Source organism: Hibiscus syriacus, unplaced genomic scaffold (genome assembly GCF_006381635.1).
Source record: "Hibiscus syriacus cultivar Baekdansim isolate YM2019G1 unplaced genomic scaffold, ASM638163v2 tig00112949_pilon, whole genome shotgun sequence".
Taxonomy (NCBI): domain Eukaryota; kingdom Viridiplantae; phylum Streptophyta; class Magnoliopsida; order Malvales; family Malvaceae; genus Hibiscus; species Hibiscus syriacus.
Genome location: NW_024063423.1, coordinates 52,024 through 76,953, shown reverse-complemented (window position 1 = coordinate 76,953; position 24,930 = coordinate 52,024). Strand labels below are relative to the sequence as shown.

At 33.5% G+C, this 24,930-nt stretch overlaps 4 protein-coding genes across 8 annotated transcripts; 2 read left to right on the top strand and 2 right to left on the bottom strand.

Moving 5' to 3' along the window:
* The first annotated feature begins 2,826 nt into the window (after positions 1-2,826).
* On the top strand, positions 2,827-6,998 carry LOC120184777 (probable protein phosphatase 2C 46). Its single transcript, XM_039189155.1, has 5 exons — positions 2,827-3,234; positions 3,744-4,168; positions 4,367-4,734; positions 5,972-6,208; positions 6,518-6,998. Exons 2-5 carry the CDS (start codon positions 3,850-3,852, stop codon positions 6,785-6,787), a joined length of 1,194 nt encoding a protein of 397 aa, XP_039045086.1. The 5' UTR covers positions 2,827-3,234; positions 3,744-3,849; the 3' UTR covers positions 6,788-6,998.
* A 778-nt stretch (positions 6,999-7,776) lies between these two features.
* On the bottom strand, positions 7,777-9,215 carry LOC120184807. Of its 2 annotated transcripts, none has more exons than XM_039189183.1 (6): positions 9,141-9,215; positions 8,766-8,841; positions 8,590-8,689; positions 8,360-8,496; positions 8,185-8,266; positions 7,777-8,074 (listed from the first exon to the last, which is right to left on the bottom strand). In XM_039189183.1, the coding sequence occupies exons 2-6, from the start codon at positions 8,804-8,806 to the stop codon at positions 7,961-7,963; spliced, it is 474 nt and encodes a 157-aa protein (XP_039045114.1). In that variant the 5' UTR covers positions 8,807-8,841; positions 9,141-9,215; the 3' UTR covers positions 7,777-7,960. The 2 variants fall into 2 exon arrangements, with proteins under 2 accessions (XP_039045114.1, XP_039045115.1); XM_039189184.1 differs by having other exon boundaries at positions 8,590-8,690; positions 8,770-8,841.
* A 6,606-nt stretch (positions 9,216-15,821) lies between these two features.
* Positions 15,822-21,274, top strand: LOC120184806 (hippocampus abundant transcript 1 protein-like). 3 transcript variants are annotated; one of them, XR_005522070.1, is made up of 14 exons: positions 15,822-16,044; positions 18,800-18,911; positions 18,997-19,109; positions 19,257-19,379; positions 19,464-19,672; positions 19,747-19,822; positions 19,902-19,988; positions 20,096-20,176; positions 20,268-20,300; positions 20,427-20,480; positions 20,576-20,617; positions 20,693-20,771; positions 20,843-20,947; positions 21,050-21,142. XR_005522070.1 is itself a non-coding variant. In XM_039189181.1 (14 exons), exons 1-14 carry the CDS (start codon positions 15,877-15,879, stop codon positions 21,134-21,136), a joined length of 1,335 nt encoding a protein of 444 aa, XP_039045112.1. In that variant the 5' UTR covers positions 15,822-15,876; the 3' UTR covers positions 21,137-21,274. The 3 variants fall into 3 exon arrangements, 2 of the variants coding, with proteins under 2 accessions (XP_039045112.1, XP_039045111.1); XM_039189181.1 differs by having other exon boundaries at positions 18,800-18,908; positions 18,994-19,109; positions 20,877-20,947; positions 21,050-21,274; XM_039189180.1 differs by having other exon boundaries at positions 20,877-20,947; positions 21,050-21,274.
* LOC120184805 (DDB1- and CUL4-associated factor 8-like) lies at positions 21,207-24,331 on the bottom strand. Of its 2 annotated transcripts, none has more exons than XM_039189179.1 (5): positions 24,127-24,317; positions 23,446-23,697; positions 23,025-23,165; positions 21,977-22,726; positions 21,207-21,550 (listed from the first exon to the last, which is right to left on the bottom strand). In XM_039189179.1, the coding sequence occupies exons 1-5, from the start codon at positions 24,241-24,243 to the stop codon at positions 21,323-21,325; spliced, it is 1,488 nt and encodes a 495-aa protein (XP_039045110.1). In that variant the 5' UTR covers positions 24,244-24,317; the 3' UTR covers positions 21,207-21,322. The 2 variants fall into 2 exon arrangements, with proteins under 2 accessions (XP_039045110.1, XP_039045109.1); XM_039189178.1 differs by lacking the exon at positions 21,207-21,550 and adding an exon at positions 21,603-21,861 and having other exon boundaries at positions 21,918-22,726; positions 24,127-24,331.
* Positions 24,332-24,930: the final 599 nt, after the last annotated feature.

The following is a 24,930-nucleotide window of genomic DNA, read 5'->3' as shown; positions in this document are numbered from 1 at the left end:
ATATATTTCCATTCTGCATTTATGGAAGACGGAACCAGTTAGGACCCTATTGAACTCAAACCTCGATTATTTACGTAGAGATTTTTAATTAATTGACAACGTATATACATCATGTAGATATAACTGTTCGAACCTAATTTTTTTTTAATTATAATTTTATTATTATTAAAATCACCTTATATGTTCTGAATTTGTGAAATTTAATGAATTGAAAATATTAAGTAATGAATATATCAATTAAAGTAAGAGTCAAAATTATTCAATTTGACTTATTATATGTATATATCAATATCTTTATTTTAGACGAAGCAAACGGATATGTGTAATGTCAAACAGCCTTGTAACAAGTTCTACTACTCAGCAACAGCTAGCCAGGCAATGAACAAAATTAGTAATATATCAAATCAAATATATTGGACCGTCGTCCCTTCACATGCATTTAATTTCAATCTTATTTTATATATGTTAGGTGAAGGGACAAATCTCTTCTTCCTTTCATTTTATCCGAATTTGTCTCTCTCAGCATTAAGGATGGTCATATGGTCTAGATAGGCAAAACTGTTTGAATAATGTAATGGAAAAAAAATTCTTCATATAGCGCAGTCGAACAATTATTTGCTTAAGTAGGGTGATTGTTACAGTGACCGCCATAGGTCTCCGGGAGCACATGTCGACCTCCATAGGTCTCCAGAAGCACTTGACGACCTATGGAGCTGCAACAGCGAGGGAAGAGAGAAGAGTTGTTGCAACAGATGATGCTTTGTCGCAAGGAGCACTTGGCGACCAATGAGGTCATTGTAGCAAACACCCCCGTTCAAGAAATGATTTGGGTAGAGCCATATATGTGGAATTTTTTTTCCAATGCCCTACATGGGCGAGGAAGACGTCTAGATTTGATAAGTTTTAATTTGGTTCGATTCTATAAAACCGAATAATATTTTTTGAAAATTAATTAGATTTGAGTCATAGTGATAATTTTTTTTATTCGAACCGACTCAAGATAATAATATCATTTCTTATATATTATAGATAATTATAATAATACTCTTCTCTATATTGTTTCAATTAGGTCTTTATTTTATTAAATAAAACGAAAAATATACACATGTATCAGGTTGGGTGTGAATTTTTACTAAAAAAATATGATGAGTTTTGAGTCGGGTGAAATATCTCTAAACTCGAGTTGAGTCGAATTCATATTTAGGATAAAATGTAAAATGTTAATCTTAAAAGATGATCGTATTAGTAAATCTAAATCCAGATTTATTGAGATGTTTACGTGAATAAAATTCATATAATAATTTCAATTTTCACAATTTATATTAAGTATAATTGTATCTTCAGTCCCTATATTCTTTGAACCTTTTAAATGTAGTCCTTCTACATGTAATTATAGGAATTTATCAAAAGTCCATCAATAGCATTATCAATTATTAAGTTACATTCAACTTTAATTTTTGTATAAAATTTATCATTGAATTATAAATTAGTATGATTGTATGATTATAATATTAAATTTTAATTTGTATGTAATTATATCACTAAATCTTTAAGTCGTATATGGTACGTCGGTATGAACGTTATTTCTACTAATGCGATGATATAATTAAAACGATATTGTTTTAATTTAGATATATTGATGTTCAAAATGATATCATTTTTAGTTTCATCGTTAAATCTTAAAATATTTTAATTTTCGACACTAAACTTTTTTATTTTTATTGACAGTACTCGTCATTCATTACCGGTTGCCATTCATGACAATATCAATATTAAAATATATGCATTTTACTCCTCTTTCTTCTCATTCAATTGGTTTTACATGAAACTCATTCAAAATAATTGAATATACATCTAAATATCCGTCAGGTTAATTCTTCAATCTCATTTGCCTTCTCAAAATAATATTTCTCACTATTTAGCTTTTCAAACAAACATATAGGGGATTTTTTTATTTAATTTCTTGGTGAAATTACGTTCATAGTTTGTACGTTAAAAAATAATGAAATTATATTATTAGTCCTTAAGCTTCACAATTTGAACTCTAAAATTCATAATATATTCAATTTAATCTTTACTTTTATCAATATTAAAAATGTAAAAATAGAAAAGAAAAATCATATAAACGAGTTGATAAACAAACTTATGAATGAACTGAACACACTTCTATTTATGTTTGTTTCTTTATCAAATAAATATATTTTATTTTATTTATATTCGTTTATTTAACTTAATAAAAAAAATTATACAAACTATTAATCAAACGTTTTATTTATTTGTCCCTAGTTATAATCATATTATAGTTGGGTAACAGGTTTGATTCAAAGATATACGGTATATATACCGTCCAATTGAACAATGAAACCAAGCAGCCGATTGTCCCTTGTTTTTTGTGGAGGGTTCGAGTCTGTGTTACTCGGTTTTTCCAACAGTAACCTGTAATAACGACCACCGCCCAAGGTACCACAATTCCATACGACTTTTGATAGAACTAACACGTGTAACAACACAGTGGTTCAAAGATGAAAACCACCGGTGATAGTTAGGTTCGTGGCAAACAAAAATGGCGCCACCTGTTACTTCCGTTAGATCTTATTTCTTCTGTAGAGAAGTTAATATTATAATACCAAGGGTATATTGAGTAAAATGATAACGAATTCGATGTTAAATATAAATCTTCTAAATGAATGCAGTAGGAGAATTTCATTGCTGATTTAGAAATTTAGTTTTATTCCATATATATATCATATACTTATAAACCTTGTATTGACTATTAATCTTTGTGAAAGCTTCTCTCTTTCAATCCTTTTTTTTTTGCAATTATTTTACAGAGGGGGGGTGGAGCCCAAAACTGGACCTTTGCTTTGCTGGCTTCGAGCTTTCCACTGTTGGTATTTTACGGGTGTTGTCTTCTGAGAGAAACAAGAGAGATAAGGGGGGATAAAGAGCTTTTCTATATGTATTTTTAGGGACCAAGCCGAAATCTTTTCACTTAAAAAGGACTCCTATTTTTTTTAAGCTCATCCATTTCGTTTATCTTTCTTCTTCAATTATCTCATCACTTGTTGAAACTTGAAACAAACCAAATCAGAAGCCAAAACCCAAATTTCCTCTTTATTTTCCTTTGGTTTGATTGATCCATAGATCTGGTATTTCCAAGTTCCGTACCCGCATGAAGTTTCTTCCTTTTCTGGTACCAGATCTTCCTTTTCAAGTATATAACCCAAAGAAAAGGTAAGCTTTCTCCTTTTTGTATTTTCCCTATCTGTTTTTCTGTACTTGGTGTTGGAAATATAAGTTGATTTATGATTGATTAGTGGGTCTAAAGAGTTATGTGAATCTGGGATTTTGTTTGAAGTTTTCAACGTGGAACATTAGACCTTCTGGATATCCTAATGGTCTGACCAAACTGTTTTGATGGAAAAAAGAAGTGATATTCGACCAATTCCCTTGTTTGCCAAAAAACCTTTTTGTGCTTTGTTGATTTTTCCAGCAGGTGCTTGTACGGTCATCATTTTCCTGTTTTAAGAAGGAACAGTTTTTGTTGTTTGAGCTGAAAGACAAACTGAGAAACAGCTTGTATATTGGACATCATTTATTGATATCCTAGTGTTTTGTACCTTGTAGTTGGTGATGTTTCCCTTTAGGGTTCGTGGAAGATACTAAGTTGCAGGTTGCTGCACATTTAACTATTGCTAATCTTTTTGGTTGGCTTTGTTTTGTTGTTGTTGCTGTTGCTGCAGTGTTCAAGTGTTGTGTTGAGAACCAAAGGAGGATAGGGCTCATCCTTCAAATTTCTAGGGCCTGGTTTAGATGAGTATTGGGAGGGTTTTGTGGGTGAGATGAGGGATGTTATCTGGGTTGATGAAGTTTTTGAGGGCCTGTTTTCTACTGAGTTCTGATCGATACGTTCACACAAGTTCTGAAGCCGGAGGTCGTCAAGATGGCCTTTTGTGGTACAAGGACTCAGGGCAGCACATCAACGGTGAGTTATCGATGGCAGTTGTACAGGCCAACAATTTACTTGAGGACCAGAGCCAGCTTGAGTCCGGTTGTTTGAGTTCACATGATTCGGGCCCCTACGGTACTTTTGTTGGTGTATATGATGGGCATGGAGGCCCAGAGACTTCACGCTACATCAATGATCATCTCTTTCAATATCTAAAGCGTAAGCACAAAGCATTTGCTAAGGTTATAGTTTTCTGTTTCCCTTTATTTACTGATTTGGATGTGATGAAATGATTGTAAGTTATTGTGGTAAACTTGTTGCTGCGATAGTTAAGTGTTCGTTCCGAATCAAAACCAAGAGATATCTATGTTATGTTTCCGTGCTCACTTTTGCACTGATGATATTTGTGGTTTTCAGGATTTACTTCAGAGCAACAAGGGATGTCAGTTGATGTGATACGGAAAGCATATCAAACAACAGAAGAGGGTTTCTTGTCTCTCGTTACCAAACAGTGGCCCATGAAACCGCAAATTGCAGCTGTTGGATCCTGCTGCCTGGTTGGTGTTATCTGTGGTGGATCTCTTTATGTTGCCAACCTTGGTGATTCCCGTGCTGTCTTGGGGAGAGCTGTGAAGGCGACAGGAGAGGTTCTAGCCATTCAGCTGTCGGCTGAGCATAATGTGTGTATAGAGTCTGTAAGACAGGAGATGAAGTCATTGCATCCGGATGACTCACAAATTGTAGTTTTGAAGCATAACGTATGGCGTGTAAAAGGTCTCATACAGGTGTGTTTCACCATGCATACATTTCCTTTCTAATTTTGAAGTAGTAGTAATTTATCTGCTAAGTTGAGTAGGTAATGGCAGTATTTCTAAACAGCAATGCTTTTGCATTGCTGTGGTAAGTGGTTGGGGAACGAACCATTGGATATCAGCTGCATGGTATTTTCTCTTCTTATGTGATAAAGATAGTTTGGAGCTGTGGAGGAGAAGGGTACCCAGTATAATAACCGATTCCAGTTGGATGCATGGAAGAGAAAAGGAAATGCGAAAAAATCTTTGACTATAAGAGATGTTAGTAATTAAAAAGGTTATGGGAAGGGGTAAGAAGTGCTACCGGCTGTTTCTTAAAGCTAGAGAACCTGAACGTTGTTGGATTCCAAGTGGTGGTCTTGGTTATTTTTAAACTTCAGGCTTTTTTATTATTGAATCACATTAGCTGTATGTCTTTTCATCTATCTAGTTGTCTTAGCTTTGGCTTGGTGAAAGGAGATACTCTGCTAGCTTTTAATTACCCCCCGGTTTTACTGAGCGAATAAACTACAAAATTCTGGTTGCCTTGTCATAATGGCCTTGGAACACGGTCAGAGCAACCCCTTGACAAAATGAACCCCCTCCCACAAAGCATGGGGATTGGAGAAATAGTTCTTTTACCATAGCCCATAGGTACTTATTTATATTTACTTTCCTGGTTTTTTTGAACTTCAGATTAGAATCTATGGCTAGGCTAGGAAATCCAACGGGACGGTTCTCATTTTGGATTTCTTAACTGATGGTTTAGACAGGTTTCTTGCTTGATCAAATTGGTCGAGAAACTTCGGAGCAAGTTACCATGTATACATAGGGAATATTTAGAAATAATTTGAAGCTTCTCAGAAAGCAATATGCACCTAGATTTACAACTTGTCTCATGGATTTCATATGTGAGACACTTTTGCTGCCATGGCAGTTACCCTTTACTTACAAACGCCACAACTGCTTGGTTAAAAACCTTAAGACTGACCAGGATGGCGCAAAGCCTTTATTCGTTAATGAGGTTTCTGCTATAATATCACTATTATAGAATCCCCTCTCCACATCCCCGATCGAAGAGTGTGTGAGAGAGGGCTATAGCACATTCCACAACTGTATGCTATATGTCCAGCAGTTTGATATTGTAATGCCCTTTCTGTGGTTTTTCATGGTTTGTTCTCGGATCGCACTTTTTTCCGATTGTTTGTTGATAAAATTCTTGATCTTTCAGATTTCCAGGTCCATTGGTGATGTATATTTGAAAAAGGCTGAGTTCAACAGGGAGCCTTTATATAAAAAATTCCGCCTTCGCGAACCTTTTAAAAAGCCAATATTGAGTGCAGATCCATCAACATCGGTGCACCAGCTGCAGCCACAAGATCAATTTGTGATATTTGCATCGGATGGGCTTTGGGAGCACCTAAGTAATCAGGAGGCTGTCGATATAGTTCAAAATCATCCACGAAGTGTAAGTTTATGCTCCAATGTTTAGGTATCGTTTATCTTGATAATTTTTTCCTCCTATTCTTCAGAAACTTCCATTCGTAACTTCCATTTGGTTAAATACGGATGATTCTATTGTAAACCGGCCAGATATAAATAATATGCCTGTAACGAATAGTGTTTTTCCGGTCATCTTCTTCCTGCATGCATACAAGTGAAAAAAAATGACATTTGCTTGTGTATCGGTTGAACGATGCTCATGCGGGGACGAGGAGTGATCTGAAAATAAGGGTTAAAACGTTGAATGTTAACCTTTTGGTTTTGGATTATGCAGGGAAGTGCAAAGAGGCTGGTAAAAACTGCTCTACAAGAGGCAGCAAAGAAGCGAGAAATGAGGTATTCCGACTTGAAGAAGATCGACCGTGGTGTCCGCCGGCATTTCCATGACGACATCACAGTTATTGTGGTGTTTCTTGACTCGAACCTAGTGAGCAGGGCCAGCTCGGTTAAGGGCCCTAATCTATCCGTTAGAGGGGGAGGAGTTAACTTCCCTCCTAACATACTGGCTCCCTGTGCTACGCCAACCGAAGCCGGTGGCACCTGATTATGTATGCCTATGTCGCATGCCCCCCCGTGTTGTATCATTTTCTTATGTGAATACCAGGTAGCTTCCAAAAAGCGATAAACGAGGAGCAAGCCTTCGATTTTTTAATGTACTCTGTAACGTTCAACTGGAAACTAATACCCGTATCGAGCTTCATGTTTGTCGAAAAACTCGAAAGCACTAGAGAAAGAGAACAAGGTGACGATTGTTATAGTTATTTCCTGTGATAGTTTTCATAGTTCTTTATATATCAATAGTCTCCTTCTGTTCTTCTGTAAGTGCAGTTACTCTTCGACTGTGTGACTTGCATTATGCAGATAATATCTCACATTCTTGCGTGTAAAAGAATCGTGTTAAAACTTATTTCCTTATTTTTATTTGAATCATGTTATAATTATATTTTTAGCCAAAATTAAATTACCATGACTTAAAGCTGTTTAAATTCTTCGAATTTAATTTTAAAAATTTCGAAAAATTAAATTAATTACATTTTTGAATTAAAAAATTGATTGTAAGAATTATTATGTGGTATATTAAATTTTTAGAAGTTCGAAAATTATAAATTTATAGGAATGTCACTTTAAAATACTTAACATATAATATCAATTTATTCAAAAAAATCATTGAATTCAATTATTAATATTAATCAAAAGAGCGATGATATTAATGTAAAATAAAATGAATTAATTATATCATATGTCCTCAAACTATAATTTTTATTAAACTTCCGTAAAATCTATATACCAATTGATTCTCAACCAGAATTCGGCAACTAATTCTGTAAATGCCATCTTACCTGTTTGTCTTTTAATTTTTCCCCCAGAAATTATTTTCCTGGTGATATTATCTTTGCTGAAACCCTTATAAACATCGTTTTTCTATTCATAGATGATGATAAGTGGAACCTTTTTATCAGAAAGTTGTTTATTCTCAGAAAATGAAACAACATTAAACAAGACGGTATATACAAAATAAAGTCTATAAGATAGCCATTTCTTTGCTAAGTCACTAAGCTAATGGTTGCTGCAGGTCCGGTGAACAATTTCCGCTGCCATTCATCTTTTGCAGCAAAAACAATAGCAGTTCTTCCACAAGCGAAACCGAGCTACATATTATGAAGAACGGACCATGGATAACCCTAATGCAACATTCAAGGAATCTATATTTCAATTATTAAGGGGTTCTTCTGAGCAACAAAGCTAAAATATAGCAGAGGAGGGAATCAACTGATGCTAGTGCAACAATGAGCCCGGCAACTAGAACAAGAGTTAAAATAGCAGTCTTCAGCTGAAAAAAAAAACGACCATGAAAACAAATAAGTTCGAGCTTATACTAATCTGTTGTAATATAAATCGTTCTACAACTTCCAAGTGGAACTTAGTTTTCCGATATTTTACCGTGCTTACGAAGCTTGGCCACTCTATGTATTTCAGTTGACTAGGTTGCTTAATCAGAAACACAGACAAAGATCTTATGCCCCTAAAAGCATCATGCGTCAGTTACTCAACAACATATCATCAAAACTAACAGGGAAACGAAAGGGTGAAAAGAGAGCATTCTTTAGTGTATTACCATATGGTTTCTCTAATCAGACATAGCCAGAAAGGTTCCTCAGGTAATTCATCATCGAAACTCAATTGACGATTACTCCCTAGGGACACAACATGGCTGCTTGTGCAAGGCTTCCTAAGAGAACTTCCTCTAGAAATCTAAGAACAAAACATTCAAACATTAAATAAGCAATACTGCTTAACATGCCGAGCATTAACAGAATTTAAGACAATATACCTCATAAATATTACCTTCTCGGAAGCCAATCGATTAGGCTCATAACAAGCAAGTCTAGTTCTCTGGTATTTGTTTAGCTGAAAGGATAGCTTATTATAACTAGGATGAAGCAAACCTACAAAATTAAAATTTAAGGGAAAAATATCAAAAGCAGTCCAAATCATCATAAAATATTAAAGAAAAAGAGGGAAAACCTGAAGAAATTGCCGGAAACCTAGAAGCAATCATCATTGTGCCAAAGTTGATTGTTATAATAGTCTTGCCCACTGCTCAAGAAGAAACATACAGAAGATATTGTTATATATATTGCTATAAATTAACACAGAAATAAACAAATTCCCAGGCAGCAATCTCCCTTTCCAGATGAACAAAACAAGTGTAAGAAGAACCTGAGATTGAACCGCTCATAGTTCTAGCAAAAAACTTATAATTAATCTAAACCCCGAAATGAAAATAAAGCAAATCTTTCACCTTACTGTTGCGAAAGAAAATAACAACAACCAGACAGGAACAACAATAGAAGAAATAACCCAGAAGGTATAAGAAACAGTGAACTCGACGGTACCGTTTGTTTGTGAAGAAGAAGATGAAGAAGCTCGGCCGTGGAATGTCCTCTCGCTTCAAAAATAAAAACCCAGTGGCCAAACGAGAGGCTTTAGCCTTGGGACATTTTTATAGTTCCTCAAGTCCAATAACACGTATTGGGAGCATTGCACTAGGCCCAAGAAACGAAGGTCATGGAACCTTTCTAAATATATACAGTTTACTTATATATTAAAATAATTAAATAATAAATTATTTTCTCTAAATCCTAAATTAATTCTAATTAAACCGGTCTCAAACATATTTAAAAAAGTAAAATCCTCTGTAATTATAAAAGATGTAATTATACTAACAACTAGTTAGTTTGGTAGAACGACTATGAGATACTAAATCCCCTGAAGAAAGTGAAAAGCTCAAATGACATTCACAATTAATCGGTTAATTCAGATAAAGTATTACAAAGGCGAGGATGACATTCCCAATTCAATTTACTTCATTCACAATCATTAGAATTCGAACCCTTAACTTTTTTTTATTTAAATTAACTAATTTAATCTGATTTTGACAATTATAATATTGAAATTTTCGTATTCATATCCTACATTATGATTAAATTATTAGGTACCGCATCTCTCTCCCGATTACATTAAATTTTGATTAAATTCAAAGTTAAATCGTTTTAAACTCATAAATGCATATATATTTTTTTATTAGGTATTCGTATACAAATACTTTTTTATTTAAATATTTTTAAATCAATAATTCATTGCTTTTGGACTAGCAAGTTCCAACCCACAGTAACACGTGCACACCAAACATTTTTCTTTATATTTTTTCCCACACTTTCTCGGGAAAATATCAAAATAACTGAACAACAGCGGAGATACGGTGAAAAAGAGGGTCACGCCTGAGTGAGAATCGCATAATTGAAGTTACTTTATGTCGCATTCAAATATTATACTACGAAGAAAGCAAGAGAGTACATAAATTAACAAATAATTCGTATATAATTGCAGTGATCCAAATATAGAATTATACATAACGAACAGAAAATATAAATCTCAAAATTAATTCATTTATAATTTATTAAAAGTAAATTATTATGTTCAGACCTTATATCTTATCTTTATAATTAGAATCTTAACATTAAGAATGTAATAAATTAGATAAAAAAAACATTTCATAATAGATTTTTTCAGCTCTTAATTCAGATTAATAAACTAATTAATCGGATACTAATAATAATATTAAAAAATCAAATGTGATGATATCATATTGTAAAATGATAAAAGTAAGATATTTTAATTACCCGAAGTGACACCTAGGCAAACCTTGAATCTTCAATCAACTTGCCTCCCACTATAAATGAAATGAAGAAAATTGTTCCATTAATTCACTTATAGCCAAACACATTCATGGTTTTATTTAGGGATGGACATAGGTCGGGTTGAATTTTCATCAACTCGATCCGACCTAACTTGATTTTTTGAGATAAAATTTGAACTCGATCCTAATCCGATCTAATTTTTTAAGATAAAACTCGAACCCGATCTGATCAGACCTAAAATAATATATTTACTAAAAATATTATTTTTATTCAATAAAAATATGTATTTAATTAAAAATTAATAATATATAGATGGACGTTATTGAAATTATACCTAAATATTAATGTAAAATTATATATTTTTCTTGGGTCGAATATTTTTACCCGAATTTTAAATCTGATCCGACTCAAATCCTATTTTTTAAAAACCGATCGGGTCGGATTAGAACCCGTCGGATCGAGTCCCATTCTCATCCTTAGTTTTATTGACGCAAAGATGAGTTAAAAGTACATTAGGATAGGGTTGTATGATAGTTGAGTTCGTACCAATAAAATAAAAAACTAATATCTAAAAGGTCAAAGTTGAAATATTAATATCTAAACACTTGAGAACAATGAATTCATCTTTAAAAAATTATATTTAAAATTTTGAAAAACTAATATTTAAATAATACTTGATTTAAAGAATTTCATGACCAAATTTATTGATTTTGAGTTGTTAAAGATAAATCATTAACTCAAATCCCATAAATTTTTATGTAACCCCTTAGATCTAATATATGCGTTACGACTAGATCTAACGGACTACGATAAAGTTTTTCAACATATTTTCAATAATTTAAAACCATATTCCGAATAAACATCTTTAAAAATATATTTGATAATATTAAATTTCAATTTCAGTAACTAAAAGTCGTCGTAAGAATTAAATAAAAATAAAATATTCCAACATAAGTATCGAAGACAATATAAATCATAAAATCAACATTTTCAAAATATAGGCACATGTCACCCAAAATAAATGCAGCTTGGAAGATAAATACATTACAACAAAATATCAATGTACTAATGTGTCGATCCTTCAAGTGTCAGGTCCGGGATACCTATAAAAAATATCTGAAAGAGAGAAGTTTGGGGGAGTGAGGTAGGGAGCTCAGTGTGTACCAACAGTGCATAAATAAAACATAAAATTTAGATTTCAAAACCAGTTAATTAATAAAGTCATGAAACGTCGGTAGAGGTTTCAAAATCAGTTCAGTTCCAAATTATGAAAGCATCAGTAGTTTTTTTGTTTAAAATTTCAGAATCACCCTCCAATCGAACATCATATGCAGATCCCTATAACTGCATCCATAAGGACTTAGTCTAGGCCCAAAGGGCGTAGGTGTCAGCCTAAAGGAGCATATTGGGTCCATAAGGTTTTACCCTAGCAGAAGCGTAGGTGCCCACCTGAGGGGAGTACCCTCAAGCTCATAAGGGCATACCCAATGCACACAGCAGATGAGTCACCCTAAGGGAGTACCTTAGGGTTCATAAGGTCTTACCACTAGGCCCATGAACCCACCCAAGAGTCGCCTTAGGTCTATAAGGAATTGACAGTTCGATCGGTCTGAACTTATATAAGGAATTACTAGCTTGACCGAGAACCTGTAGAGACTTCATACTAGATCCCAAAGTACCCCGAAGAAAAATATTTTTCAAACAACAATCAGTGATAGCAGGAAATCAAAGTTCAAGCATATTTATTTATCAGTAAAAATAGTAACCAGAGAACATGAATCAGACAATTAGGCTTACTTTAGTAAATCAGAAATCATACTTTAAATAAGATAAATCATACAGTAGTCAAATCAGAGCAAATAATACATTTCAAATCAGAGAAAACAATCATGTGCACATGACATATCAATTAAATATTTAAAATAGGTACATGACACATAAGGAACATACATCGCAAAAAGAAACAGTCTGAAATATCTACTGAGCACAAGCGTCACTACGTTCGTCGACTGTACGAGAACCTAAGTCATTACAGAACCTGGTTATAATCGGAGTAATAATCTAAATTGAATATTTAACAAGGCCACATAAATATATGAGTATTTACGGGCTCTCGTGAACAAGCGGATCGGGAGGAACCGGGTCGAACATGCAAACGTTCATGAGATCCACGAGTACCTTAAATATTCGATAATATTAATTAGTCTTGACCCTTATGTTAAAATTGATGCATTGAAATAAATACTTAATTTACATACGTATGTTCGGGTTTAACAAGAAATTCGGAGGCTTTTGGGTTCGGATTTGACAAAACGGACTTCGGATTCGGATTCAGGATGTCGAAAAACAAAAAATATGATTTTTAAAAAAATTAACTTTTTTGTCAAAGTTAAAGTCAATGGTCAAAGTAAACGGCTCGGGTCAGGTCAGGTTGACTCGATTCGGGTCAAACAGACTCGGTTCAGACCGAGTTGGCCAGTTCGGGCCGATCCAGACCGACTGGATTGGTTCTAAAAGGAACCAGAGCTGGGGACAAGCCTCACGCGCACACGACGGCTACGACGGGGTCGAGGTGATCGTATACAAATACTTTTTATTAATCAAATGTAATAAATTAGATAAAAAGAACATTTCATAATAGGTTTTTTTCAGCACTTAATTCAGATTAATAAACTAATTAATCGAATACTAATAATAATATTAAAAATCAAATGTGATGATATCATATTGTAAAATGATAGAAGTAAGATATTTTAATTACCCGAAGTGACACCTAGGCAAACCTTGAAGCTTCAATCAACTTGCCTCCCACTATAAATGAAATGAAGAAAATTGTTCCATTAATTCACTTACGATAGCGAAACACATTCATGGTTTTATTTAGGGATGAGCATGGCCGGGTCGGGTTAAATTTTTTGTCAATCTGATATGATTCGACTTGATTTTTTTTAGATAAAAATCAAATCCGATCTGATTTTTTAAGATTAAATTCGAATCCGACTTGATCCGACCCAATTCAAAATATTATATTTATTAAAAAAAAATTAATTTTATTCAATAAAAATATAGATTTAATTAAAATAATAATAATATATAGAGGGGCAAAGATTCAACTTGAAGTCATGAATCTCTTACCTAAATAAACACAAATTAATATCATTTCATTATTTTTTCCATAATATTATTACTCTAATTTAACCAAGAAAATAAGATTAATTATTGTTGTTAACTTGATATTTAAAACTAAAATAAATACAACTTCTTATAGGTCCCATAAGCTTAGCTAGATGTGGGCTTTAACCTAATTTAATTTGATGTTTTTTTTATCATCTTTTATTTTTAATACACCAATAATAGTAAAGTGTAAAAAGAAAATATTATATTTGATTAAAAAAATCTTACATTTTCCTCCGCGAGTCAACTTTAGAATAAAAATCAAGGGAAAAGATTCAACTCGAAGTCATGAATCTTCTTACCTATATCTTTTACAATGGTTTAATTATATTTTCAGTCCTCATACTTCTAAACTTTTTAATTTTAATCTCCCTACTTTTAATTCATGGAATTTAGCCCCTTGTTTGATTTGTAAATCAAAATCAAAATTATATCACTATTAATAGATTTCTGTTAAATTTAAATATATGGTATATTGAATATTTTAAAAATAAAAGTTTAGTTGACAACACATTCCAATGTATGGTTATTTTGTTGCATATAAGCTGAATTGTTAATTTTCGTTAAATATGTATATATAAATTGTAAAACTGTTGATTTTTAGGCTAATGATTCAACGATAAGCTTTATCAATGTTATTTAATGGTCAAATTTTTTAATTTTTGTAAAGTAAAACAACCCAATTCCAACAAATTAAAATAGGCAGCTTAACTTCTCAATTTTTGTAAAACAAAAGGATGAATTTCGTAATCATAATTAGGCTTTATTCAAATTTAATAGAATTTAAGTATCTTTTTATAAACTGAGAAACGATTATTGAAAAATTAAGTACTTTAAAATTTCAATATTTATTTTGAATAGTACTTGAAAATTAAATATTTTTAATAGTACTTTAAAATCATGTTGAGTCAATCGAATGGATGAAATAGTCAATAATGGAGTGAATTAGCAAATAAAAAATTTGGCGGAAGCTTGAATAAAAAATATAAAAATTGAATACAATAATTTAGAGTGATTCGACTTTATAAACCAAAGTCTACATCTACTACCTTAGCTTTCCACACTAAGGATTTTTACTCAATGATAAAGAATAAAAATATTTTTTTAGTTTTTTTACTTAATCTTATTTATCTATTTTATTTTTATTTTACAATATAACAATATTTTTGATTTTTTAGTGGAATTTTTTAATCAATCGAAAGTAAGTAATTTGAATTAGGTTTTTAAATTTTAATTTTAATTTTAATTTTCGTAAGTAAAGACAACTGACAAATTAATTGGTACCGAAAGGGCAGTACAATGATGATAATCCTTCCTTGTTTGTAATCGACTCCCGAACCCGACATATTTCTGGTAAAATTTTATTTATTTTATTATTATTATATTAAAAAAATTTCTTTTTTCATATTTATTTTTATTTTACAATCTACCAATATTTTTGACTTTTTAGGGGAATTTTTTAATCAATCGAAGGAAATGACCATCCAGCTTTATTGGTAGAGCACAAGGCTCTTAACCTTTAGGTCGTAGGATCGAGTCTCACGAAGGGCATTTCATAATTCGGAGGTCCTCTACAGCCTACTATCCTACCTCCTCCTTACCCCATTACACATGGGAATAAGAGTCAGCTAATTTATTTTAATCAATCGAAGGTAAGTAATTTGAATCGGATTTTTAAATTTTAATTTTCGCAAATAAAGACAACTGACAAATTAATTGGCGCTAATCATTCCTTGTTTGTAATCGACTCCCGAACCCGACACGTTTCTGGTAAAACGCAGAGCAGGTAAGATGATGTCCGATCCACCTAAATATTTTTAAAATGATCGGTGACGACTCTAACCCAATAATTCAAGTCGAAGCCCAATTTCGGGTCTACCGAAAGACGGTTCTGACAATTCCAAACAAATATTATCTTATAATCAATGTAAAATTATTATAAAACATTAAATTTTACTATTAAGTATGTTTGATGTTTTGTATAAATGGAGTATCTGATACAGTTAGATTGATAAGTCTAGATTCGAGAATTAGACAAAATTCAGACAAGGGGAGAGATTCAACATTTCAGGAACTAAAAAGAAGAGGGACTAAATTTCAAAAGTTTAAAAAATATAGGGACTGAGCAGAATAAGACACGCTCATTGTCTTAAATAAAAGAGAACCCACTATCCACTCTTCAACTTTCATATTTCCAAGCGTTCCAATATCTGCAGTTTGCTTTTTCATTAATTCAAAGAGAAAGAAAGGAAAAAGAATGGAGCAGAAGCTAAAAGCATTAAGCCATCTATACGTCACCGTTTTCATGTGGGGCTTTGCGAGCTGCATAGTGATTCCTGCAATTACAGATGTCACCATGTTCGCCCTCTGTCCCGGCACCGACGAGTGCTCACTGGCCATTTACCTCTCCGGTATCCAGCAAGCCGTACGTTTCCTCTTCCCCTTCATTTATTATTACCTTCCGCTCCTTATTTAAATACGTTAGAGCTGAGTGTTAATAACACCGACACCGAAGCACTTAGATCTTCTTCTTCCTCCCTCGCAAAACCAAAGCCTTCGTTAATGTGCAGTTTTACAGTTAAACTCGAATATATCCGTCGCTTTACTGCCAAGTTTCCCCATCTTAGATCCACCTGCCCCACACCACGAGCCATGTTCATGGGTCGGGTCGGGTCGGGGTTTTGACTCACCGACTCCAACCCAAATACAACAATCTTTCATATGTCACCCGATTCTAATCTGTGTATAATATTTTTTTACCTGTTACCCAATTCGATTCATTCGAAATCCAATCAAGCTTTTAAGATATATATAATTCTCATTTTAATTAAGTAAAATATTGATTTAATTTTAAAAAAATTACGGATAGAGGTAATTATTCTTAAATATATAAAAATTAATTATAATAATATTTTCGAATTGAATATTAATTCTAAATCCGAAAACTTAATTTTATCTCATCTTTAAAAAACCCTATCCAAATCTGTTTTTTTCTCTCTCTCTAAAAGACTATAAAATTGAGTCCGATAAAAACATGTCTAGTTGTGTTATCTTCATCCCTAGGCAATTTCCTATTTTTAACGTCTTTCTTTAAGATTAAGACACATTCTCAAACTATGGTTTAAATTTATATTTGGTCCCTAAACTTCTATAAACTTATTTAATCCTTAAAATATCAATATCATATCGATTAAGTCATCTGATTAATTAATCATTAATTTAGATTTAAATAAAAATTTATATTTAGATATGATTCGTTTAAAAAATATTAATCCCCATAAATTTTAATGCCATTATTTTTCAACATATCATATCCATACTACCTATGTAGGGCAAGTCTCACGTGCGGCAGCCTAATATATGGTTAAGGAAATACGCTATCGGTTTTGTTATTATTTTTTTAATAAAATGGGTAAAAAATTATCGAAAATATTATTAGTTATACCGGTTTTATTATTATTGGGCGCTTTACTGGATTTGATAATATATCCAGTAGAAAAAATAATACTTTAGGTAGCGTTTTACCGGATATATTATCAAGCTCGGTAAAGCGCCAAATAATAACAAATCGGTAGAAATAATAATGTTTCCGATAATTTTTTATCGATTTTGTTAAAAATAATAATAACAAAACTGATAACGATTTTCATTAACCATATATTAAAACTGTCGTTGGGTAGAACTTCCCCAATATAGTGGGTGTACACTTATCCACGTATTTCAAACATGCTTTATGTCATGTTCGAATCATCATTTAAAGTATAAAACTAATCGTTAGGTCGATGGAGAAATCCAATTGATATAATAATAACAATTTTTTTTAAGTAATTAATTTTAAAGTTTAAGATTTATTATTCTCTTAGATTCTTCTTGAAATGATTGTGGTTTTATCATATATAGTATCTTTCATGGGAATTAATGCTGAAGTTGTCCCTTGAAAGCAAACAAATTGCATTAACATGCAAAGTGCCATTCGGGATAAAACTGAGATGTGCAAGCGATGCTTATGTTCAAACCAGACATGTCATGCATCACTGTCACAGTTCCAACAATAGCCATGTTATGTCTTTGCTGCTTGACATCTGGGAAACCAGACAATACTTGTTAATTGGGAAGCAAGCAACAGAGTACAACTTTAACTGGAGGGTCCATTTCATGTTTGTCATTTCTTCTTATTTTCAACTCTGATTTTGTTTCAAACTCAACCAATTATTCTGCGATTTGGATACGGTATCATGTTCCACAAATATCTAGAAAATAAATGATTTAGTATAACTACGGTTTTAGTCCTTCTACTATGTTAAAATTTACGATTTCATTAATATATGGATGCTATCTTTCTTACAATGAAGATGGCTTGGATAATTTTCATATGATAAAATTAATGTCATCATTTTATGATGTTATTAGTAGATCTAAATTGATCCCGTTAAAGTGATAGTATGTTTTTTTTAAATTAATAAATTTCTTACTATGAAGATAATTTTATTAATTTTCACGGTGATATTACCATTTTCGCGACAATAAGAAATAATGTTATCATATTTAGGAACGGATACAAAAATTTATATTAAAGAGTTAATTTATAAAATTTTTAAGGAGTCGACCGTTATCACATGTACTCCATCCATGTCGCCATCAACATCTTGTTTTAAAATAAATTCTAGAGAAGAATCTATATGAATTCTCGGAAGGGTGGACTTGAAATCAGGGACGAAGTTGTTAAGGGCATGGGAGACGATCATGTCTTTATTTTTTTATCTAATAATAATTTTAGTCCCTATTATTTTAAATATTTATCAAATTAACCTTTTAATTTCTCTAAAATTTTAGACTAAATACTTCTTAAATTACTATTAACTTTAAAATTAGACCATTTAATCCGTCTAATTGTCTATTCCTTAACTCTGTCCCTGCTTGGAATCAAAGCAGATTACATGTAGAGCATGGAAATAATTGAGGTTCACAACATAACCATGAGGACGAAGCTATGCTTATGTCCCCTCATTTTTATTATTATTAAAGAATATATATAAATGTATATCTACTTAAACCTCATAATTTTAGTTTATTTTGATTTTACCTTCCATTTTTTTGTTAATATTTTGCCCCTTGAGCTAGTACCATAGCTCCGTTCTGATTGCCAGTGGTGACGCGTCTGATGTAATGGAAGAATGCAGGTTATAGGAGTAGGGACGACCCTGATGATGCCACTTATTGGGAATCTATCGGATCAGTATGGCAGGAAATCTCTCCTCACTTTACCTATGGCTTTGTCCATTATCCCCTTCGGTACGTATGCTTTTCGTTTTCCTGTTAAGACAATGCCAAACAATTGATATTTTGAGTTATATATATATGAATTGTCTTCCTGCAGCTGTATTGGCATACAGCCGAACAACCAACTATTTTTATGCGTATTACGCCCTCAGGACGCTCACTGCCATGATCTGTGAAGGCAGCGTTAACTGCCTTGCTCTTGCTTATTTGGTATTTAACCCCTAAATCATTATGTAATTGCTTTGTAATCTTGGCACCAATGCACATGAAACTATCATGAACACGATTATGACATAAGAAAAATAACTCACATCTAATGTCAACCTTTTGATTTCGTTTATGGGATTTCCTCTGCAGGCAGATAACATATCAGATAGCCAAAGGGCATCTGCGTTTGGAATTCTCTCAGGTATAACCTCTGGTGCATTTGTATGTTCAACCTTAGCAGCTCGTTTCCTCTCCGCTGGTTCCACATTTCAGGTTCTTCTTTTTGTTCCTACCCTGAACTCTTCTCTGCTACATCCAAACTGCACCTTTCCTCATTGTTGAATCTTAAGTCTGCAGGTTGCTACGTTTGTATCGATGCTCGCGGTAGTCTACATGAGAACTTTCCTCGAGGAAAGTATACCCGTTCGAGATGAAAGTATGACACAACCAATCTTGAAAGAAAGTGAAGATGCCATTCAAAAGGATGGCAATGTTGTACCTAGGAAGATGCCTGTGTTCAAGAGAATTCCATCCCTTGGTGACATTATTAGCTTGCTGAGGAGCAGGTACTGGTTTGCTGTAAATTCCTTCTTTTGCTTTATCGATGTTTAAAATGACCGATGAAGTTGTGTAATTTCAGTCCATCATTTACACAAGCAGCAGTTGTTGCTTTCTTCTATAATCTTGCAGAGGGTGGGGTACTATCTTCATCAATGGTATGCTTTTCTACCTTTCCAATTGTGAAAATAATGGTCACTTTCTCTCATTGTAGTTCAAAATTTTGTGATCCTACAGTACTATTTGAAGGCTCGTTTCCACTTTAACAAGAACCAGTTTGCTGATTTGATGCTAATTGCTGGAATTATAGCTACCGCTTCGCAGGTATAAACACTTTTGGTAGATTTCTCGATGCTATTTCGATTCTTTCGTCAATCAAATATCAGTAAAACATTGATATTCTTATATGTTTCTGAACCATATTCCTGCAGTTGTTTATCATGCCCTTATTGGTATCTCCCATTGGCGATGGAAAGCTGCTTTCAATAGGACTCTTAATTTCATGTATACACGTAAGAGTTCTATTTCTCAACTAATGCTCAATCTCTTATTAACAAATAAGACATGTAAACTAATGAATTTCTTACCTGACTTCTTCTGCAGGCCATTATTTACAGCTTGGCCTGGTCACCTTGGGTACTTTCTTTATGTTTCCTTCATTTGACAAAGAGATAGCACAAAACAAGATTAGATAAACCCGGAGTTTAGCTTAGTTTGATCATAATATCTCATTCCTTCGAATGATTCCATATTTTCCTGCAGGTTCCCTATGCAACTACTGCATTATCTGCTGTGATGGTCTTTGCACCACCATCTGTAAGTTCTTCCTTTTAATGACATTTCATTTGAGCTTTGTTCGATTATCTGAAAGACGATTTCTGCTGATTGAATCCTAATTACGAATTATACAGTTACGCAGCATTGTTTCGAAACAAGTTGGCTCCACAGAGCAGGTAACCGGATCTCCCTGTTTTGGATCCTTTTCTTCATCCATGAATTTAACTGTCAAAACATGTTATTATAACTAGGGGAAGGCTCAAGGATGCATATCCGGAGTGAGTTCCTTGGCCAACATCATTGCACCATTGATTTTCAGTCCTCTCACAGGTTTGTAAAGATTGGTATTTTCTACCCTTTACCCCCAAAAAAGAATTTACAGTTTTTTTTTACTGTTGAAGGTCAATTAACCAATGGCTTCAACTGTTTATCCAGCATCATTCCTATCTGAAGATGCACCATTTCATTTCCCTGGGTTTAGTATCTTGTGCATTGCCTTCATATTGGTATGAACTTTACTTGGTATAAAAGTAACAAAGTATCCTTTTTACCATTGTCAGTTCGGTTTTACGCAACTAAAACGACTCGTTTCGACTTTTATTTAACAGGCAATTGCCTTCATTCTGAGTTTGACAATAGGGAATGCTCCTTCAAATTCAAGTGACAAAAGCAGCAGCAATTGCATGGAGGTTTAGACAGGATAGTGAAATGATGCATGTATAGTAATTATAGAAGGTGAAAGTCTCTTTCATTATCAATGGTGGATTTCATGAAAGGTGACTTTCTTTTATGTGAGACAAAACAAAATCTATATAAAGATATTGTTTACTTATAAGTATGTACAAGTGCAATGGCTAAAAGGGTTACCACAACATTTTCATTCAACTGAATAAGTCCTCTGGACCGGAAGCATTCTCTCCGTCATCTGAAGAAGCATCGCTGTTGGTGTCGGATATCCATATCAGATCTAGAAGTTCTTGCCCTCCTGACGATGAGTTTTCTCCGTATCGTTCTGGTCTACTCCCCAGCCTCTGCCATGAAAGTAAACGCATCATCGGGTCCTGGGGTGAAGTTATTCGGTACATCCAGCCCCTAGGTTTTGGTTTGCACTGGAGACAAAGTGCAAAATTACAATAATCATTAATCATTAGCATCATTATAACTGGAAAGAAATAGTTATTTTTCTCCAATTTTCATTGCTATCATCATCTTCATCGAAATCGTCGTCGTCATCATATGGTATGGTAGGTTTTCTGTTTCGGGGGAAAATTGATAACTCTGAAACTGGCCCATCATAATCATCATCACTATCATCTTCAATGTTAAAAAGGGGATTATTATCATCATCGTCGTTAGCATACACATCATCCTTGGGGCAAAACAAACGAAAGTGACTTGGTTTTGGAACCTTTTGCAAAGAAGTAATAGCAGAGAGATCAGCTCCTCTGCTTCTCATACAGTTAAGAACAGCAAACCTGTTCGATGTTTGTTTTCATATTTTTCTTTCTATAAGAGATTAGAAGAACAGGACATACCTCTTCAATATTCGTCGGAAGAATAGCTTTATGAAGAGCCTTTGGAGACCATACCTTGATATCAGTCTCGATTCCACTGCTAGCAAGAACTGTACTATGAGGATGCGATTCGATACAGTTGACCACGTGCTTATCTGCTTCCATCACACGAACTAGCTCTCCACATTTCTTCTTCCAAATAAATATTCGACCACAATCAGATCCACTAACAACGTACTCTGACCTAGGTCCAAAGAAGCTCACACCTTTCACTGTCTCACGGTTCATATGTCCCTTATAAACTTGTAGAACACCTTTGTCATTAGCATCCATAGCTGATGCCACCACAGCCGAGTGATTAAGTCCAATTTCACTTGCTTCGGTATATGCAGATGCTGAAGATGCCAGGCTTGGATCGTGCCCCAGTCCCATATCTCGTGTAAAGAGATATATGAACTCATTACTGTAGGAGACTAGAAGTTCACTCTGATCTGAAAAGGCCAAACCTGTTATTTCAACTAGATCATCACCGATCAAATGTGGGGGGCAAAAACAATCAGTAGGTTGACCAAAATCAGTCGACCCATCCCACTTATATTTGCGTATATCATAAAGGCGGGTAAACTCATCAGATCCTGCGACTGCAAAGAGATTTGGGTTCCTTGGATCAATTGCAATAGCATTGAGTTTGATAACTCGCATGTAAGCCCTGCTATCATCAATTGGATAGCATGTGAAAAGTTTAGTAGCTTGTGCAGTTCTAAGATCAATCTGAAATGCAAGTCATAGTGCGACGGAGCTGTATTAGTCGGCTATATTAAAATGGAGTTAAAAAATAAGGCTATTAGAGCAAGTGTCATCATACAACAAAAAGAAGAGAACAATAACATGAGAATCAATTGCAGACAACTAGATATCGAAATTGAACTCCCAAAGGTTGTTCCAAGGACGACTTAAGTTCTCTCCACACCATTATTGGTGCTACTTCAGTCCCATAAATGTTTGTAAATTATAAACCTAAAAGAATTTTAAGGAAAAAATGATGACTTTGCAGTTAAACCAAACTCACATGCTGCACTAACCCATCTGTGCCGCAAGTGTAAAATACATGAGGGCTTCCGGGTTCAATGGCCAATTTAAAAGCTCGGCCCTGATGTTTGGCTAACAGCCTAGTTTCGACGCCGCGTTCCAAAATTTGAGCATGTCGAACCTACAAGCAAGAAACAGCTCCATAAATTCACAAAATAAAAGCCTTTGCTTTAGCTCAAGATACATGTTAGCCATGTAGCACTCTTTTCTGTTTCAAGCCCCATGTTCTTTCTCAAAGTAATAATGCACATGATACTTGTTAAGACTTTGAAAATTGACTCCTTTTCCGTTTAAACCATCAACATTTAAGCTCAAAGGAACGCGATTCATGTAGCAAATTGATCCTAAAAAATTTATTGTAAATTTTAGAAAATTGTTGCAAGCCTAGACAAGAAATTCACCTCCCCATCTGCAGCGCAGGTAACCAAGCTGCGGTCATCTGTGTAAGGCATGAATCTTGCTTGGAGAACATTGTCGGAATGACCCGACTGGAAAGAAAGCTTGGAATGCCCAGTTTCCCAGTCCCATACAATAACCCGCATGTCATCAGAGCCGGATACTAAATTGTTGCCATCAGCATTAAAGCTCACTGTATTTACACAACCTTGGTGCTTTTCGAGTTTCTTGTAAATGCTAAGCCGGAGCACAAGATCCTGCAACATAGAAATTTGTGAAATATAGCAAGTTAGTTATTCCACCTTCAAGGCGCCGGACTTGTACTATAAACAGAATATCGATCCAAAACAAGGTAATGTAAATAAGCATATTCATTCAAACCATTAAGTTATAACTTAACAGCAAGTGCTAATGCCAAAATATATAAGTTCACTTCCAAGAAGTTTTCTATAGAAAAAGTTCAAAAATTTCCGATTCAATCATTGTCAAAGAAGGCATTTTTATCACTGTTTTTTTCTATCACTAATCATCATGAATTGGCACCCATCAATTATTTTTACAACCCCAGATCAATAACAGATGCAAATTAACAAGATCAACTAAAATCTGCCCACCATCAATCAGACAATTAATCAATAAATGAAAGGGGAATAAGGGATATCCAGGATCGGAATAAGAGTTGGAACCTCAGAAGCAGCAAGGCGTTTGGCGAAATTCCTAGCTGAGAGTTCCCCGAGTTCCCGTTGCCGAACATCGACCACCGCCTTGTCCAAGCTAATCCTTGGCCTTTTGTTATTCATCATGAATAACAAAATTTTGATTCTCAATTGAAAGACTCCCTTTTTAATCAAAAAAGTATTTTTTAAATTAAATAGAGGAAAACAAAACTTCGATTCTCAATTGAAACCCAAAAACAGCTATAAAAGGGTTTCCAGACTCGATGCATAGAAGCGAGCCAATGAAGTTTGTTGAGTTTTATTTATTAAAAAATTAAAGGTAAACTAACCCAAATACTATTTGATTTTAGTATTTGTATCAATTTTATCATTTAATTTTAATATAAAATTTCAATTTTATATTTAATTAAGATATTAGATCGTTAACCTATTAAGAACGCGATGATATGATAATTTTTTCATTAAATTTATTATGTGTTTTAATTTATCATTAAACTTTAATATACTTCAATTTTGAATATTAAACTTTAATTTTCATATTAATTTGATCTTATAAAAAAACTGTCAGTCTTTTCCTTGTTGTTGTCGGTCAATCACCGCATGTCATTGATCATCATTTATGACAATATCAATATAAAAAACAATATCATTATCACAATTTTCGTATTTCACTTATCATTTTTCTCGCCGGATTGATTTATCTTAAAAATCATTTAAAAACAATAGAAATCTATTTAAAGTTTATCATTCTAATGCTCTAATATCTTCAACAGTTGTTCGATAAAACCAGTTTTAAGATATATCGTTCATCTT